This window comes from Dermochelys coriacea, chromosome 14, assembly GCF_009764565.3.
Source record: "Dermochelys coriacea isolate rDerCor1 chromosome 14, rDerCor1.pri.v4, whole genome shotgun sequence".
Taxonomy (NCBI): Eukaryota; Metazoa; Chordata; order Testudines; family Dermochelyidae; genus Dermochelys; species Dermochelys coriacea.
Window position 1 is genome coordinate 25,739,976 of NC_050081.1, and position 18,936 is coordinate 25,758,911.

The 18,936-nt window shown below is 46.6% G+C and overlaps 1 protein-coding gene across 2 annotated transcripts in view; it reads right to left on the reverse strand.

The window, feature by feature from the left end:
• Positions 1-17,954, reverse strand: part of ELAC2 (elaC ribonuclease Z 2) — a 32,099-nt gene extending 14,145 nt beyond the window's left edge. The window contains exons 1-13 of one of the 2 annotated variants that reach the window (XM_038372016.2): positions 17,609-17,954; positions 17,121-17,171; positions 16,751-16,821; positions 15,059-15,123; positions 13,671-13,728; positions 9,111-9,179; positions 8,377-8,532; positions 7,081-7,139; positions 6,232-6,290; positions 6,063-6,135; positions 4,705-4,817; positions 395-493; positions 54-192 (exon numbers count right to left, since the gene is read on the reverse strand). In XM_038372016.2, the coding sequence (XP_038227944.2) occupies positions 54-192; positions 395-493; positions 4,705-4,817; positions 6,063-6,135; positions 6,232-6,290; positions 7,081-7,139; positions 8,377-8,532; positions 9,111-9,179; positions 13,671-13,728; positions 15,059-15,123; positions 16,751-16,821; positions 17,121-17,171; positions 17,609-17,934 (1,338 nt within the window). In that variant the 5' untranslated portion in view covers positions 17,935-17,954. The remainder of the gene's footprint in view (positions 1-53; positions 193-394; positions 494-4,704; positions 4,818-6,062; positions 6,136-6,231; positions 6,291-7,080; positions 7,140-8,376; positions 8,533-9,110; positions 9,180-13,670; positions 13,729-15,058; positions 15,124-16,750; positions 16,822-17,120; positions 17,172-17,608) is intronic. The other variant, XM_038372017.2, reaches the window with a different exon arrangement.
• Between the last annotated feature and the right edge of the window lie 982 nt (positions 17,955-18,936).

The following is an 18,936-nucleotide window of genomic DNA, read 5'->3' on the forward strand; positions in this document are numbered from 1 at the left end:
AGCATGCATGAGATCGCAGGTGTCTGCAGAAGCAGACAGGCGCAGCCTCTTACCCGACTCTGGTAGCTGGTTAACAGGGGGAAGATTTCTGAGTGAATGAGGTTCAGCTGGGTTTGGATCTTGTGGCTGCGGAGATAGTGCACAGTGTTTGCATTTTCATTAAGTATCAAGTGTTCAGTTGTGCATCCAAACCTGGAGAAAAAAAGGAACAGTAAGACTACCTCCGCTCCAACCCACTACCGGGCACCCAATGCCATTAACTAACCACTGTTCTCTGAACCGACACATGCCCTGACCCACGGCTGTTATTAGCCAGTCTGGGACCACTGAGTTTGTGGGTTATGTTTCCTTCAAGGTTATTTTAAGTCAACGTAATTAAATAAAAACAGTGTACCTTTCCAGCCACCGTTTGTACCGGCTGTCTCGAAGCACTGACTCTGGGGTGATGTGAATAACCAAGGCCACATGACCCTCAGCCTTCCCTTCTTGGTACCTACAATAGACATTTAAGATCAAAGATGACAACAATGCTTGGCTCCTATTACACAGGGATCTCACCTCCTCACCTAAGAGGAAAAGGCTGCTCTCTAGAATCTATTTACTACCAAGGACTCCATAAAGCAGAAACTATCTCCTCCAGGAAGGAAGCCCAGCAGAGAGAGGTTAAAGCTCAGATCTGAGAGACAAGGAGTTCTGGCTTCTACTCCACACTTGCCAAGATCCACAGTGGCCGTGGGCCTCTGATCCCACTGCCTCCATCTATACGAGGGGGACAATTCCTCACAAGTAAGAGGGAGACCAAGGACAGAGTAGGCCCATTACTCAGTGAGTGGGGGAAGACAACAGAAAATGTGGAAATAGGGGAAGTGCTAAACGACTGTCTCAGTTTTCACCAAAAAGTTTAGTCACAGTTGGACATCTAACATAGTGAACGCCAGTAAAAATGAGGCAGGATAAGAGGCATCATTTAGGATAAGGAAAGAACAAGTTAAAAATGATCCAGGCAAGTTAGATGTCTTCAAGTTACCAGGTCCTGAAGAAATATATCCTAAAATACTCAAGGAGCTGACTGAGGAGATATCTGAGCCATTAGCGATTATCTTTGAAAAAAGTCATGGAAGATGGGTGAGGTTCCACAGGACAGGAAAAGGGCAAATATAGTGCCAATCTATACAAAAGAAGAGTAAGGACAACCTAGGGAATTACAGAGCAGTCAGCCTAACTTCGGTACCTGGAATTAAAGGAGCAAATAATCAATTTGCAAACACCTAGAAGATAATAAGGTGATAAAGTAACAGTCAGCATGGATTTGTTAAGAACAAACTGTGTCAAACCAACCGAATAGCTTTCTCTGACAGGGTAACAAGCCTTGTAGCTGGTGGAGGGTAAGCGGTAGATGTGGTATATCTTGACTTTAGTAAGATTTTTGATACTGTCTCGCTTGACCTTGTCATAAACAGCTAGTAAAATACAATCTAGATGGAACTACTATCAGCTGAGTGCATAACTACTCTCTGAGTATGGCTTTCCAATTAACTAATTGTGGTTCACAGTCCAGGTGGAAGGGCATATCAAGTGGGGTCCCGCAGGGATCAGTTCAGGGCCGGTGTCCCTAGCCTCTGTTTGCCAGAAGCTGGGAATGGGCGACAGGGGATGGATCATTTGATTACCTGTTCTGTTCATTCCCTATGAAGCACCCAAAGACAGGATACTGGGCTAGATAGACCTTTGGTCTGACCCAGTATGGCCATTCTTAAGTTCTTAAATGATTTAGAAAATTACATAGAGAGTACACTTAAAAAAAAAATAGCAGACAATACCAGGAGGGGTTGCAAGTGCTTTGTAGGCTAGGATTAAAATTCAAAATGATCTGGACAAACTGGAGAAATGGTCTGAAGTAAATAGGAAGAAATTCAATAAGGACAAATGCAAAGTACTCCACCTAGGAAGGAGCAATCAGTTGCACACATACAAAATGGGAAATTACTGCCTAGGAAGGAGTACTGTAGAAAGGGATCTGCTGGGGTCATAAGGGATCACAAGCAAAAAAGTGAATATTCTGGGATGTATGAGCAGGAATGTTATAAGCAAGATACTAGAAGTAGTTCTTCTGCCCTACTCCATGCTGATTAGGCCTCAACTGGAGTATTGTATCCAGTTCTAAGCGCCACCTTTCAGAAAAGATGTGGACAAATTGGAGAATATCCAGAGAAGAGCAACAAAAATTATTAAAGGTCTTGAAAACATGACCTGTGAGGGAAGATGGCCAATTTTTTTCAATCTTTAGTCTGGAAAAGAGAAGACCTAGAGGGAACATGGTAACAGTTTTCAAGTACATAAAAGGTTGTTACAAGGAGGAGGGAGTAAAATTGTTCTCCTTAACCTGTGAAGATAGAATCAGCAATGGGCTTCAACCTAAACCACCCTTGCTGCAGTTTAACGTATGGAAAAACTTCCTTTCAGGGTGGTCAAGTACTGGAATAAATTGCCTATTGAGGTTGTGGAATCCACATCATTTGAGATTTTCAAGAGCAGGTTAGACAAAAACCTATCAGGGATGATCTAGAGCAGGCGTTCTCTACCTTTTTCTTGCCAAGGCACCCCTCAACATGCTATTAAAATGCCAGGGCTCAGGGAGGGCAGGGAACTCAGGGCTCAGGGCCAGGGGGACCCTTGGGCATAGGAATAGTTTTACTTCTATGGGGGGGGGGGGTGGCGCAGCAAGGACTGGCGGGGCTTGAGCCAGCTCCACACAGCAGGATCCAGGCAGGGAGCACCACCTCCACCCCCACAACTCACTCAGGCCACCCAGCCTGGCTGGGCTGTGGGATGGGACACAACCATAAAATAAAACTCGAAGTGGGGATTCAGTTCAAAGAGTTTGAAAACTCAGGATACAGGGAGGGGGTAGCTAGGGCCTGTGTACAGGCTGGGGGCTCCCGCTTCAGCTCCTTCCTCCCCCTGACTTGGGAGGTTTTCTGGCTTCAGCCCTGCACTTCGCTTCTGGCTAGAGGAGGAGGGGGGAGAAGAAGAGATGGGACAGAACAGCCCCTCATGCCGCTCTCAGCTTCAAGGGAACTATGTTTCAGCTACAGGGCTCCAAGTCCCCCTGAAAGGGCTTGCAGACCCCCATGGGGCCGCAGACCTCCGGTTGAGAACTGCTGGCCTAGATAATACTTAGTCCTGCCATGAGAGCAGGGGCCTAGACTAGATGACCTCTTGAGGTCCCTTCCAGTTCTACAATTCTATGATTCTATCTCTGCCAAGTGGGTGTGACATTAATAGCCAGTGTTCATTCAATTGCACCAGGGGGAGGATGCAGAAACTAAGTAATTTGCATTTTGGCAGATAACCCCAGCAGGGAAAGATTCCATGTTGCCTACCCCTCAGCTGGAAACCGACTTATCTCGAGGTATTGTTCAGAAGAAGCCATTTCAAAGATTCAATGGATTACAGAAGAGAAGGGTACAGAACCCCAAGTTATCAGTCTTTCACCCAAGACAAAGGTACCAACCCTTTGACTTTGGAGGATAGATCCAAAAGGAGCTTGATCAGAGATATTGACAGAAACTTGCTGAGGGCATTTTACCTTGAACCCAGCCTAGACTGTTAGATTTTAGTGCCCAGAAAGTGTTTCTTTCTCTCTCGTAACCATTTCAAACTTTAACCCTTATGCTCAGTTCAAATCTCTCTGGAATTCAATAAACTTAATTTAAACCAATCCAGTACTGTGTTTGAACTGAATGGTTTGGGGACTCCAGTTACAGCAACAAACTGCTGGATATAGACTCTTTAAAGGAGCAAAAAACCTTAACCTCCCTCTGATTGTTCCAGGACAGGGCTGGATATTTCAGAACAGGTTTTTGGGGAAATGTGGGGCTGAGGAGAGTGTGGAGTCACCTTACCAGTTTTTAACCAAGACTGGTGGAGACCAGTAGAAGTCTGATGCTGCAAGTAGGCTCCTGGATCCAAAGTGTTGGGCCAGGGCTGCTCAGTACACAGAGCAAGTGCATGCTTGTTGCTGACTGTGGGCATCCCAGACAGACATCTACAGCAGCAAAGTATTAATGCACTTAAGAGTTACAGGGTAAGAGATAACTTCCCACATTCTGGGGTGAGATCCAGACTGAACAGTGGGTAAGCTCATTGTATGCAAAGACCTTTGAAATCTCAGCTACTTAGATGTAAGAACCCACTTAAAGGTGCATATCATGCAGTCCAGTCATGCGACTATTTAAAACTAAGATAACGGCAACTTCACGAAATATAGTAACTTACTAAGTGCACCAGAGAGAAATACTTTCCCCTCCCCCCCCCAGAAAGCCCCTCTCCCAAGTAAGATGGGTCTTGCAAGGTACCCTGAAGATAACTTCCAGGCCCTGGGGAAGTGAGTTCTAAAATCAAGCACCCTGCACAGAGCACACCCTGTCACAGCCCTGCCTCTCATACTTCAACTTCTGTGATTCTGCTGATCATTTTTTGGTGGCTCTATATCTCGGTGCGCTATCTGCAGGTTTCCTAACCAGGCCATTCAGGGTAACTTTGCTGTCTGTGGCTCTGGCATTAGCCCACGAAGCATGTGAGATTCCATTTGTAACCAGGCTAACAAGAGATTTTCATAAAGAAGTGCTCAAGCCTGATACCCCTCCCCCACCATCCCTGTATTCCAGGGAGCACCCTTCCCTCCCTCCACCTTCACTATACCTGCGGAACATGTCATTTTCACAGACTGCATCCACAAAGCCTTCATGAGGACATTCCACTACAATGAACACAGGGCCTGGATCAGGAGGAGTACAGACCTCTTCGGGCAGGATCTGCAAAGAGGCACACAAGGGTTACACCCTGGTCAGTCTATGGTACATGCTATCCAAACATGCCTGGGCATGCAGCTCCCTTTTGGCAACATAACCAACAGCACATGCTGCTCAGTCACCAGCCTCACTTCATTCCTCTTCCACAGCCAGCTAGGGACCTCACAGAACTTGCTCGCTCATCAGCTGGGCGCCAGGGTGCTCTGCTCAATGGTCAGCGAGTCCAAGGACTCATGCTCCAGTTACTGTTCTGGCACTGGAGCCATTTTCTCTCCTCCTCTCTCATTGATTTTGTTTGGTCACATTGCCCAATGGATCCCTCACAATGGCCTCAACAAAGCAAAAAGCGTCTCAGCTGCACCCGAGGGAAATTCGGCTGCTTTCCCTCTGTGCACTGGGGCATACACCTGTGAGCTACTTTGGGAAGCAGGGCCAGTTGTTGCTTACTCATATCTCCGGGGGGGGGGGGGGGGAAGAGTGATTTTGTTTATGGATCCATCAGAAACACCCACAGTTAGGGTCTCTCCCCCTCACCAGCCACTAGCCTTGGAGATTATCCATCTTAATCTGTCCCCAAACATTAGAGCCTTTTAGCCACTGTGTGTGGGGGGAGAGGGGTGTCACAGGATGATGAACGAGTGTAATCAGTGAGTGGGGACCCCTGCTTATAGTGGGTCAGGTGTAGGCACTCTCTGGTTTTGAAAGCATAAGCACCTCTACTGCTTGAGCCAATAGACCAGCTTCATTATCTCACAGGCTGTCACAGACTCAAATTGCTATAACTGGACCAGCCACTGAAGCGGAGGAACAAACCACCACACTGTTGGCATGGGATACATGTCATTTCTGCGTATATTGCCAATCCTTCTCCCGTAATGGCAGATACTGTCCCATCTGCAGTGACAGGCACCCTGGGACAACCCGTTACCGGGGGAATGAGCCTAGGAAAGCTTGAAACTGAAACAAGCTGCCAAGGAAGGCTATTGAATCTGAGCAAACATGCAAGGCTGGTACTTGCCATTAAGAGGTATGGTTCAGGGACAGTTCAATCAATCCTACCATGCAACAGGAGCGTTGAGAGAACTGGACTGGTTACAGCTGCAGTCCATTCTGACCCAAAAGAGGGGATGATTGTGGTTGGTGTATGAGTGGCATTTAGTTACAACATTCTGGGAGAGATGGGTCCCATAAGGAGAACTGGTTACAAACCAGCCTGCAGCACGGCTGGGATAGCCTAGAGTGTCATACCTCTCTGCCTTCAAACGTGACACTCTTTCCATCTTTGAGCGCTGCAATGATGGGGCCAATGGCTGCTGTCCCACTAAGGATGAGAACACAAAGACAGCATTAGATTGACAGCTTCCATACGACCAGGATCCTCCCACCCCCAGCACACAGGCAGGGCTCTCATACTTACACTGGCAGGCCCAGCTCCTTCGCTTTGGCCACCAAGAAGTTTCCCTTCTTCGGGTGAAGCTGAAAATAATTTAAAAGAAAGAAGTGTTTCTCAAAGATCCCATGGAACGAGTTACCAACTCTTTACAATGTTTAAACATGGATGGAAAAAGAGGAGGGGTAAAGATGGGGTTCATGCCCTTATTGGCTCTGAAATGAGCCATGAAGAGAGACTGTGGGAGAGTTTTTTCCCCAGGAATATAAAAAAAAAAAAATTAAGTCTCAGGCACATCAAGTCCTCTCTGTCCTGCTTCAGTGGCTGATCTGCCCAGAGGTATGGTTCTGGAGCTCCAACCCATAGAGGTAGAGAGTAAGTTTTTCTTTTGAGAATTCAGCAGCTGACTTACAGAAGTGTTACTTTGGGTAGCTCTTTATTTTTGTATTTTAAAACAGCAACTAAAAGTCTTCCTACTGAAAATAAGCTTTCACTGCCGTTATGCATCCAGTCTCAACCTCACTAGTTCTCCAGTCGCCCATAGAGTCTTCTAGGAAGAGCAGGGTTAACAAGGCCTGAATTTGTAGGGTAATAGACAAGCAGAAATAAAAATCTTTCTAGCCTTGATGAAGCAGCAAATTAAAAAAGCTTCTCCTTTTGTGGGTCACTTCTAAGTGTGAAGCACCAGATGGATTCCAATCCCTCCGATTCTCAATTGCTAGATTTGAGTGCAGTGTTACTGGATACAAAGGTTGGCATAGAATAACTATCCAAAAAACCCTACCCTGCTAGGTGGTGGTATTTGTAATTAAACTGGTCTAGAATTTAAAAAAAAAAAAAAAAGCAGGAACTCCTATTCCATATGACATTTCTTACTTTGCAGATGAAAGCCACCAACAGGGTTGGGTCTCTGCTGCCAACTCTCCTGTTGCCGTCTTTAAAGAAAAAAGAAGGAAAGTTAAAGGATGATGTAGTTTCAGCATCTTTTTCCTTAAACAAAAGGTGCCAACTTCCTGCAGTGTCCCATCCCTTCCCTTCCAGTGAGTTCATACACAAGGGCCATAAGGCAGGCTAGGATTTAGTCATGAGTATTTTTAGTAGAACTCATGGACAAGTCATGGGTAATAAACTGAAAATCATGGCCCATGACCTGTACTATAAATACCTGACTAAATCTTAGCTGCCCGGGGCTGCCCGAGCAGCAGCTGGCTGTGGGGCTGCTTAAGCCCCACACTGGCCACTGCAGAAACCATGGAGGTCACGGAAAGTCATGGAATCCATGACTTCCGTAACCTCTGACACAGATACGCAGCCTTACGAATAAGTGACCATTATGATCAGTAAGTCTAACCTGTTTCATAGATTCATAGATACTAAGGTCAGAAGGGACCACTCTGATCATCTAGTCCGACCTCCTGCACAGCGCAGGCCACAGAATGTCACCCACCACTCCTATGAAAAACCTCACCCATGTCTAAGCTATTGAAGTCCTCAAATCATGGTTCAAAACTTCAAGGAGCAGAGAAGCCTCCCTCCAGTCAACCATGCCCCATGCTACAGAGGAAGGCAAAAAAACCTCCAGGGCCTCTCCAATCTGCCCTGGAGGAAAACTCCCTCCCGACCCCAAACATGGCAATCAGCCAAACCCTGAGCACATGGGCAAGATTCACCAGCCAGATACCCAGGAAAGAATTTTCTATAGTAAATCAGATCCCATCCATCTAATATCCCATCTCAGGGGATTTGGCCTATTTACCCTGAATATACCCTGTTGTATAGTACAGCCCAAAGAATTCCAACCCAAGGATTCCTCCATCAAACCCAAAACGTCTGAAAGACGCCCAGTCTTGATTTCACAACTTGAGGGGACAGAGAAGCCACCTGGTACCAAGGTAAGTTGTTCCAATGGTTAATTACCATCAATGTTAAAAAAAAAAATCTGTGTCTCATTTCTAGTTTGAATTAGTCTAGCTTCAGCATCCAACCACTGGATCTTGTTTTGCCTCATGTTCTCCATCTGCTCAAATTACCCCTAAGCAATATTTCAGCAGGGAGGACCAGCACTTTCTGATCTGCACCAAGAATATTTGTGTAGGAGAGAAATTACATCAACATTTGAGAGTTTTTGTTCCAATTACAAGTTGAAGTACAAGAAAATACAAGTTCCTGCACCTGTTTTCTTCAGGGCTTCTCTATTATCGTCACCCTCCGGACACTGCTGTTCAGCGGTGGGAGATCCAGGTTGCGGGGCACATTTGGGGCTGACTCCACCTTGGACTGACCTTTCAGGACTCTGATACAGCCTGTGCTCACTGGCTAAATGCCTTCCTGTTCCAAACCCAAGGGAAAAAACAGGCTTGCTCAGGAGGCAGGAGTGAGAAAACACAAATGGAGCCTTATTCAGAAAGTTTCTTCAAAATGCCCTGAGCAGTTTAAAAAGTGTTTCTGCATATTGCACTTCACTCATTTCAAGAGCCTTCCTCAGCAGATTCTCCAAAAGCAACAAAACCTTATCTAACTCAAGCGTGTGCTCCGAGTACAGCTGCTTGTTTGAGCATACCTAACAACATGGAGAGCCAGTTAAGGAAGTATGAATCACAGTAACTTCCCCTTTCTCTTCCATGGACTATCATCTGAAGGAAAATACAAGAGTTCTTAGAGGAGGCAACATCTTTTATCCTAAGGTCTGGCACCGGCTCAGGTTTCTTTGAAAGCTACATTCTCACCAAAGGAGAAGTAACCTAACAACCCTGTAGTTATTATGTCTCAGGTTACAAACAGTAACCACGTACCATAACCAGTTCAAGGAAGTCCTTACTGCTACAAGTAACCCTGCTCCTCCCTCTCCAACTGCAGCTCCAGATACTCTCTGCTTCCTACTATTCCAGTCAGACGTCCGTACTCACCCACAAGAGGTACTTGATAGACTGTCATTGTCTCATCCTTATACTCGGGCTCTGTATGGGGCCGCACAGCTAGCAACAAGATAGTAAAAACATTAGACATCAGCATGGCTATTAACCAGTTACTACAAACAGATGCCCCAGACGCCAGGAATGTTGACAAAGCACCCTGGAAATGAGAGACATGTTTTAACAAACATTCAGGAGCATGCATCTCACAAAAGCTAATCAGGCAGTTTCCTCAGGCCAGCTGCTGAAACTCTCCACTACTGCAGAGACAAATATACATGATATCAAGAGAAAGCAATTACACTCACAACTGCTCTAAGTGGCAGAGATTAAAACAATTCATCACTGCACATCCCTGAACAGGCCAGGGTTTCTGTGGCCTCAGGTTTGGTTTTGTTTTTTTTTATTATTAAATAAAAGCTTCCATTCTGCCTTTATACAATCCCAAGGTGGTGCTTAAAGCAAGGACAGCCCCAAGTCTGGCTCTGTAGATAGCAGAGGTATTATATATTTATGAATCAATACTTAAACTCTGAAGAATAAAACAAGCACTCACATAATTGCAAACTGTTTTTAGTACAGGTTTCAGAGTAGCAGCCGTGTTAGTCCGTATTTGCAAAAAGAAAAGGAATACTTGTGGCACCTGAGACTAACAAATTTATTAGAGCATAAGCTTTCGTGAGTTACGATGAAGTGAGCTGTAGCTCACAAAAGCTTATGCTCTAATAAATTTGTTAGTCTCTAAGGTGCCACAAGTACTCCTTTTCTTTTTGTTTTTAGTACAATGTCAGTAGATGGCAAATGCTATACCGCAGCACCAAAAAGATTTATTATAATCAGATGACATCTTATTTACTTTGAATAGTACATTAGAAAGTTGTATCAGAGTTTGCAACACATGTAATGAATTAACAGCAATGGGATCAGGAGTGGGTCTGTCACAAGTCTGTATCCAAAGCAATAGTGGAAATCTGCATTACATCCCCCTCGTCCCCCGCAGGGCAGGGAAGTGCAAGAAACCCGCTCAGTATGTTATATCTCAGAAACGATGCTCCTTTTAAAAAAAAGCTTCCTGCTCACGAGAATGGAGAAATCCCAGCAGCATGGGCACAGGACCTCGGCCACGTACATGCTAAGCTAGCTCTGTGATCACTCATCAAATCGATTACTGCATTAGAAGATGGCAGGGGGACAAATGCCATCACTTACTGTTTTTAAAAGGTGATGAGGTTGGTTCTGGAAATTAATACAACTGCAGGGATTTAAATCATAGAATATCTGGGTTGGAAGGGACCTCAGGAGATCATCTAGTCCAACCCCCTGCTCAAAGGAGAGCCAATCCCCAACTAAATCATCCCAGCCAGGGCTTTGTCAAGCCTGACCTTAAAAACCTCAAAGGAAGGAGATTCCACCACCTCCCTAGGTAATGTCATTCCAGTGCTTCACCACCCTCCTGGTGAAAAAGTTTTTCCTAATATCCAACCTTAACCTCCCCCACTGCAACTTGAGACCATTACTCCCCGTTCTGACATTTGCTACCACTGAGAACAGTCTAGATACATCCTCTTTGGAACCCCCTTTCAGGTAGTTGAAAGCAGCTATCAAATCCCCCCTCATTCTCCTCTTCTGCAGACTAAACAATCCCAGTTCCCTCAGCCTCTCCTCACAAGTCATGTGTTCCAGTCCCATAATCATTTTTGTTGCCCTCCACTGGACGCTTTCCAATTTTTCCACATCTTTCTTGTATTGTGGGGCCCAAAACTGGACACAGTACTCCAGATGAGGCCTCACCAATGTCAAATAGAGGGGGACCGATCACGGCATCAGGGCATAAGCCAGCCATTGGCTTCCCCTACATGCAAGTTACTTTTTCAGTAGTTGTCCAGATGGTTTTGTGCACCTTCTTCTTCTGAAGAGTCTGGCATTGGCCTTTGTCATAGACAAGATAACACACTAGTCGAATCATCAGCTGATGTGTTGTATTCTTCTCTCCCCTCCCCTGGAAGAGCTACCCCATATCAAGAGTAAGGCAGAGATTACTCCTTGGGCCCAGTCAACCCTTGGCCTTCTGTTTCCAAACATGCGCAACAATGAGAGCTGTGATAATGTTTGAGATACATACAGAGCTATTTACCAGGAAGTGGACTGGAAACCATTCATTTCACACAGGTCACCAAACAGCATGCTGGGTTTGAGCCAGTGACTTGGATGGGATAGGATCTGTTGCCAATTCTCAATCCCTGAGCCAGGCAGCTTGTCACTTTCTTTTAAAACTAAGTTCTTATCAAGACATTACCAATGTGTTCCTGATCCTGGAAAACAAGGTGTCAAGACAACCAAGCATTACAGTGACTCCTGTGTTTTCTGATATGTGGTGAAACCAGGTGACAAAATGGAAATGCCCTTAAAGCAGCTTGGAAACCAGACCTCAGAGGGACTCCAAAACAAACAAATTGGAAGAACTCATTCTCTTTTCATTTCTCACGCTGCAGTGGCTACAGCTTGGAGCTTTGCCTCAGAAGAACACAGGAACGGCCATACTGGGTCAGACAAATGGTCCATCTAGCCCTGTATCATGTCTATAGCAGTGGCAAGTCCCAGTGCTACAGTTGAGCGATGCACCCAGTCTTCTCATAGTCAGTTTAGGGTTGCACCAAACATGAGGTTGCATCCCTGACCATTTTGGATATTTTTTTTAACCTAGCTATACTTTTGGCCATCGCTACACCCCCAGCAATGAGTTCCAAGGGTTAATTACGTGTTGTATGAAAAAAATACTTCCTCTTCTTTGTATTAAATCTGCTGCCTATTAACGTGATTGGGTGACCCCTGTATTTTGTATTGTGGGAGAGGATAAACAACACTTCTCTATTCACTTTTTTCCATATCATTCACAATAATGTAGACCTCTATCGTATCCCTCCTCAACTGTCTCTTTTGTAAGCACAACAGCCCTAATCTTTTTAGTCTCTCCTCCTAGGGAAGCTGTTCCATACCCTTGATCATCTTTGTTACCCTTTTCAGAACCTTTTCCAGTTGCACTATATACTTCTGAGATGGAGCAAAAGAACTAGACACAGTATTCAAGGTGTGGGTGCACCATGGATTTATATAGTGGCTTTATGATATTTTCTGTTTTATTTTCTATCCTCTTCCTAATAGTTCCTAACAATTAGCCTTTTTGACTGCTGCTGGGCACTGAGCTAACATTTTCAGAGAACTACCCACAGTGACTCCAAGATCTCTCGAGTGGTCGCAGATAATTTAGAACCCATAGTTCTATAGGCATAATTAGGATTATTTTTTCCAATGTTCATTACTTTGCACTTATCAACCCTGAATTTCACCTACCCTTTTGTTGCCCAGCCACCCCGTTTAGTGAGATCTCCCTACAACTCTCCACAGTCAGCTTAGGACTTATCTACTTTGAATATTTTTGTATCATCTGCAAACCTTGCCACTTCAACATAATCATAAATCTGGAAAAGGGAGTGGACAGTGAACAGAACAGTCCCAGTACAGACCTTGGGGGACCTCGCTTCATTGTGAAAACAGACCATTTATTCCTACCCTTTGTTTCTGATCTTTTAAGAAGCTACTGATCCATGAGAGGACACTCCCTCTTATCCCATGACTGCTTGTTTTCCTTAAGAGCCATTAGAGAGGGACAATGTCAAAGGCTTTCTGTACTGCGGGGACCATCCTGGGTCATATGCTCGTTGACTCCCTCAAAGAATTCTAGTAGATTGGTGAGGCATGATTTCCCTTCACAAAAGCCATGTTGACTCTTCTTCAACAAATCATGTTTATCTATCTGTGATCATTCTGTTCTGTACTATAGTTTCTGTCAATTTGCACAATACTGAAGTTAGGCTTACCAATCTGTAATTGCCAGGACCGCTCTGGAGTCAGCGTTACATTAGCTACCTTCCAGTCTTCGGGTACAGAGGCTTGTTTCAGTGATAGGTTACCTACTAATTAGTAGTTCTGCAATTTCACATTTGAGTTCCTTCTGCTCCTGGGGACTGATCAATTAAACAGTAATAAATTTGTTCTAAAACCTCTTCTACTGAGGCATTTAAGAAGCAATGGTCTTAAATTACAGCAAGGGTGGTTTCGGTTGGACATTAGGAAAAGCTTCCTAACTCTCAGGGTGGTGAAATACTGGAATAAATTGCCCAGGGAGGTTGTGGAATCTCCATCATTGGAGATTTTTAAGAGCAGATTAGACAAACACCTGTCAGGGATGATCTAGTTAATGCTTAGTCCTGCCATGAGTGCAGGGGACTGGACTAGATGACCTTTTGAAGTCCCCTCCAGTCCTACGATACTACGATCAATGTGTCCCCTGAAAAGGACAGCTGTGATGAGTATTTCCCCCATATCCTCTGCAGTGAAGATTGATTAAGTGAATTCATTTAGCTTCTCTGCAATGGCCTCGTCATCCTTGAGAGCTCCTTTAACACCCTGAGGCTGCTGTTCAGACAGATACATGCATCAATAAGACGTAGACATTGCAGACAGTAAGTGCACACAGATGACTGCTGTACATACCCAGATCTATTCCTTTCAGTGGCCCAGAAAACATTTTGATAGCTTCCAGGTAGTGTCGCTGGGGGGGGAGGGGGGGAAGAGAGAAGGGAGAGGAAAAAAAAGACAAAGGTGAAAAATCACCACCTCCAGAGAAGTCATTGCCTGCTTATTACTCAGATTAGGTAACTTTTTCAAGCAAAGATTCTCTCAGGTGCAGAGAAGTCATAAACGCAACTCCCAGATAGGAGGAAAAAATGGATCCCACCCTATACCTTGTACCCGTTAGTTTCACCAAAATATCTCCGTTCATCACCCAGATCTTATCTTTAAGAAAGCTCAGTATGTCCCTGTATCATCTTCAGGGAGCTTGTTTATACCGTAACTTGGTATTGGGGTGTTCTGGCACCATCCTTCCAGAATGTGTTTATGTAAGTACCCAGTGCTTTGCACTTCTTTGGAGTGTTTTGTGTTTTTGCAAAATCAGTCATGTTCTTGCCAAGTTTATGTACCAGACAGTGAATCTGCAAAGAAGGCATCTGCTTTGTGACAAAGCCTGACTCTAGTTTATGCCCAATACCATGCCCCAGGCTTCAAGCTCTCTCTTTCTACTACAGGTAGGAAAATGGACACTACATTTCTTCTTACTATAGTAGTCCGCCACAGAAGTACATTCAGTTTTGTACATTAGTTTAGGACAGTGTCTCCCTGGAACTGACATATGGTCCTAACAGCTACAGAATGAGCAAGCTGGCCAGGGATCTCTAGAAAGTTCTCCTGCCTAGCAAGCACTTTCTTTCTCGAACAGGGGTTAGGAAAATGAATATGAAGGTCAAAAAGAAGAGCACACCGATGAGCGGAAAAAAAAAAAAATCACTAAGTGCCCATAGATACTGTAAGAAAAATTCAATGCTGACAAGAGGAACCAAACAGCCCAGACACCGAGACCAGCATTGGATTTATGTAACCAGTGTCTCCTACCAGCACAGCAGATTTAGAACTTGTTCAGACACTTGCAGAGACCCCTAACTGCTGCTTTAAAAAGGCACATCCAGAAGAACTGTCCCATCATATTGTTTAGGGAGACAGGTGGAGAAGGACTGTTCTGTCTACTAGAGAGCCATTAGCAGACAAGAGTGTTCCAAGTAGTGGCAGTTTGCTGCTGCCTAGAGCTGTTTTAAATTGGCACAACTCACAAACAAACTGTACACACTGTGAAGCCAGCCCCAAAAGCAGAACCAAACAAACAATTACAGGTAGCACTTCTTCAGTTAGAGCAGCGCCTCACAGAAGGAACATTTTACAAGGTCACTCAGCACCTAGCCATAGCTCTTCACTCACAGGTTAAGGTCTTGGACTCTTAGAGGGTCCCCACTTTCCAAAAAAATAAAAACAAAAAAACAGCTACTCACCAGCTGTGGTGGCCCTGAGAGAACACACTTTGGGAGTCCCATTTCCTTTAAGGTGAGAATCATTCCTGGAAGAGAGAGCAGGGAGAGTGCAGCTTTGGAAACAGCCTTCATCATGAACCCATGGAAGTGCCTCCAAAGTGAAGATTGTAATTCACTTTACACTATCTGTCCAATTTCCACAAGGAGATGTCATGCCCTGTGATTAAGGTCCTGGTCTGAGACTCAGGAGATCTGGGTCAAGTCCTTAGCTCTGTTTTGTGAGACATTGAGCAAGTCATTTCTCTTGGCTCCCAGATCCCTATCTGTAAAACAAGGACCACCTCATGTTGGGAAGATAAATCCGTAAGTGTTGGGAAGGCACACAAGTGCTACAGTGATGGGAATTACACTAGAAGAATGAGCTATAGTGGAAAGTACTTCAGAGTCCCAATTTTGGGAAGTTTACCATCATTTACTTCTGAAACACCTTTCCACTCTCCTTTGCTGCAAAAAGGGAAACAGAATCTGGCTATATACCAAGTGCTAACACGCAAAGTAAATTGACAGAGTAGAAAGAATTTCCCCCACCTTTTCCTGTTAGGAGAATCTTTGGTATTGCTAGCAACTAAAGTAGGGAAGTTTAGACAGACGTGACATTTTGAGAACCATTTACCATATTAGTTGGTCCGGTCCAAGCATGAAAGCTACATTACAAGAACAGATTAAACTATATTGCAGTTGGGTGCTGGATGACAAACCAACATGTACAGCACAAGGCTGGCAGCAACTCGGTTTAATAACAGACTCCACCAAGGTATTAATTGACCAAACTTGAGAGTCCATATGCTCAACTTAAAAGCATTTCTCTGTCTGTAACACATTAAGTGTTAAACACCAGATCTGATCAAATCCAAAACTTCCAGGAATATTCTAGGCATCAGTGAGTGGGCAAGACCCTATTTTCTCTCTTTTTTGGGGGTGGGGGGAGGGAAGAGAGAAGAGGAGAGGAAGACCAGAAAACCACAAGTGGGAAAACAGGGAACACATGAAGCCCTCATGAGCTCTTTAGCAGAGCCACAGCTGATGACACCCATTAAAGTTTTCTAGCTGAATAATACTATTGTTTCATCTCTTCCTACCCACCCAATGGAGCTTAATAAATATGTTACGGGGAGAAGGAGCACCGATGAGGAGTGAAGGACAGACAGAACTCCTGGCATAGGGTAAGAAGAGGGGATCCTGAATTGAGTGAAGGGGAAAATGGGAGGCACACAGAATCCCTGGGGAGCATGTGTGACTGGGGACCCTGCAACAGGGGAAAGAGAAAAATGGGGTGCATATAGAGCCCCTGCCATGGGGATGTACCCAGAGCTGCTATCCTAGAGGAGAATGGTGGGAACACAACCTGTGGTGGGAAGGACATTGGAAGAACCTGCTACGGGGGATAGGAAGGCCTCTGCATGCACCCTATGGTGGGAAGGGAAAATGGAGGCGCGCACACACAGAGCCCCTTGCATAGGGGGTGGGGGCACCAAGAACTCCTGCCAAAGGGAGATTGTGGAAGCTACAGGGAGCCCCTGAAATAGAGGGAGCTGTGAGGAAGGCACATAGGGAGCTTCTTGTAGGGATATGGAGGAAGGCAAGGAGCCCCTAGTGTATGCAATAAACTCAGCCTAAAAAAGCTACGAAGTGTGCACCTCCAGTCCCACTTACCAGACAAACCACCAACGTTCGCCCAGTTCATTCTAGTCAGAAAGATGTTGTCTAAACGAGCTACTTTTAACCTGAGAAGAGAAAGGTTTGGATTATGGAATAACTGAAATGCAGCCTGTACGTTCTTACAACTTTTCCTTTAACAACACAGTAAGGACAAAAAGAAAAGGAGTACTTGTGGCACCTTAGAGACTAACAAATTTATTTGAGCAAAAGCTTTCATGAGCAATGCGTCTGATGAAGCGAGCGTAGCTCACGAAAGCTTATGCTCCAATAAATTTGTTCGTCTCTAAGGTGCCACAAGTCCTCCTGTTCTATTTGCGGATACAGACTAACACGGCGGCTACTCCGAAACAGTAAGGACACTTACTTGTGTTCCTGCATAAGGCGCTGGATCCCTTCCCCGCAGTTAAAGAGATACCTGGAATGAGATTAGAACGCTTATTAGAGAAAGCGGCACATTGTTATATCAAAATAGTTTAGTTTTAGTTGCCCCACTTTAAGAGGAAAGTTCAGCAGATGGTGGTGTATAAATCCTGCAGCGCGGATAGGGCAGTGAGGACACCTGGCAGGGCACAGCGTAGCGTCTGTTTGGGGAGCCAGCAACCTGCACAGGGGCAGGGACGCTTCATCTCAGGGCAGGTTAGTTTGCTCCTGCCCGCAGGGGGGCTAAGCCTGATACAGCCCGGAAGGGATGTAGAGCCAGGGAGCGCGACTGACACGGTGCCGAGGGCCTGGCCGGCAGGAGGAGCGGAGCCGAGCCGAGCCGAGCCGGGCCGGGCCGGGCCGGGCACCACGCGCGGTTTAGCCAACGACGCGGCGGAGCCCAACGGGGGAGCGACCCAGCGCCGCACTGACCGGTTGTACTCGGAGAAGACGTAGAGCGCGGCGCCCGAGTCCCGGCTCCCAGCCGCCGCCACCTGCACGTAGACGATGCTGGGTCCGGCCAACTCCGAGCTCCGCCGCTTCTCCCGGACCCGCAGGTGCCGCAAGGGGTCCTTGGGCGGCCGGGGCCGGCGCGGCGGAGCGGGGCCCGCGGACATGGCGCGGCGGAGCGGCGTCCAGCGGCCACCCAGCCGCAGCCCCAGCAAACAGCCCCACATTCGGCGCCCCCGGCCCGGCCTCCGCCACACGTGCCCTTCGGCCGGCCGGCCGGCCTCCCTCCCCTCCCACGTGATACACATTTACCAATCGCACAGCGCTCACCTCAACCATGACACACGTTCAGCCAATAAACGTTCGGCATGAGAGGCACGCTTCCCTCTCATGTGACGCCGCCGCCCAATCGAAAGCGCGCGTTAGTTCCCCTCTTTCCCTTGCCGGACACCGATCCGCTAATGAGAATTCAGCACCCTGGTGTCACATCCCAACCAATGGGATTTCAGCAGCCAGGCACGCGCCCCTCTCAGACGACGCAGGCTGGCCAATAGGACGTGTTCTTTGACGTCTCGAGGCTCGTCACATGGCTAAGGGATTATTGAGAGGGATCAGGCTCCCTTCCCCTCCCGGTGTCGGTTGGCAGCTCCCTGCCTCAGAGCAGGGGTGGGGGAAACGTTTTGGCCTGAGGGCCACGGGCGGGCCACGAATGCTCACAGAACTGGGGTTGGGTGTGGGAGAGGGTGAGGGCTCTGGGCTGGGGATGAGGATGAGGACTTTGGGGTGCAGCAGGGGGCTCTGGGCTGGGACTGAGGGGGTTGGAGGGGGATCAGGGCTGGGGTGTGGGGAGAGTCTGAAGGGGTGCAGGGTCTGACCAGCGCTTACCTCCAGTGGCTCCCAGAAGCAGCTCCAGCTCCTACACAGATACGTGGCCCGGCAGCTCTGTGTGCTGCCCCATCCACAGGCACCGCCCTTGCCACTCCCATTGGAGCGCGTAGTAGCCGGAGTGGGGGCATGCTGCCGCTTCTGGGAGCTGCGTTTTGCTGCCCGCACCCCAGCCGGAGCGGGACCGAGCCGTATGGTGCGGCCCTGACCCAACGTCCTGGCTGGAGCACCGGCGCAGGGCCGAGTTTCTCAGACTGTTCTGCTGCTCCTTATTTAAGTGCATGGCAGTGTGCTGGAACAAGTCCAATAGAAACTCTGAGAGCTTACTTTCATCCCTTTCCCCCTTCAAATTTTTCTCTGTGCCTTCATTTACTGTATCCTCTGATTCACATTTTACAGCTGTGGGTCCATTCTTTTACCATGTA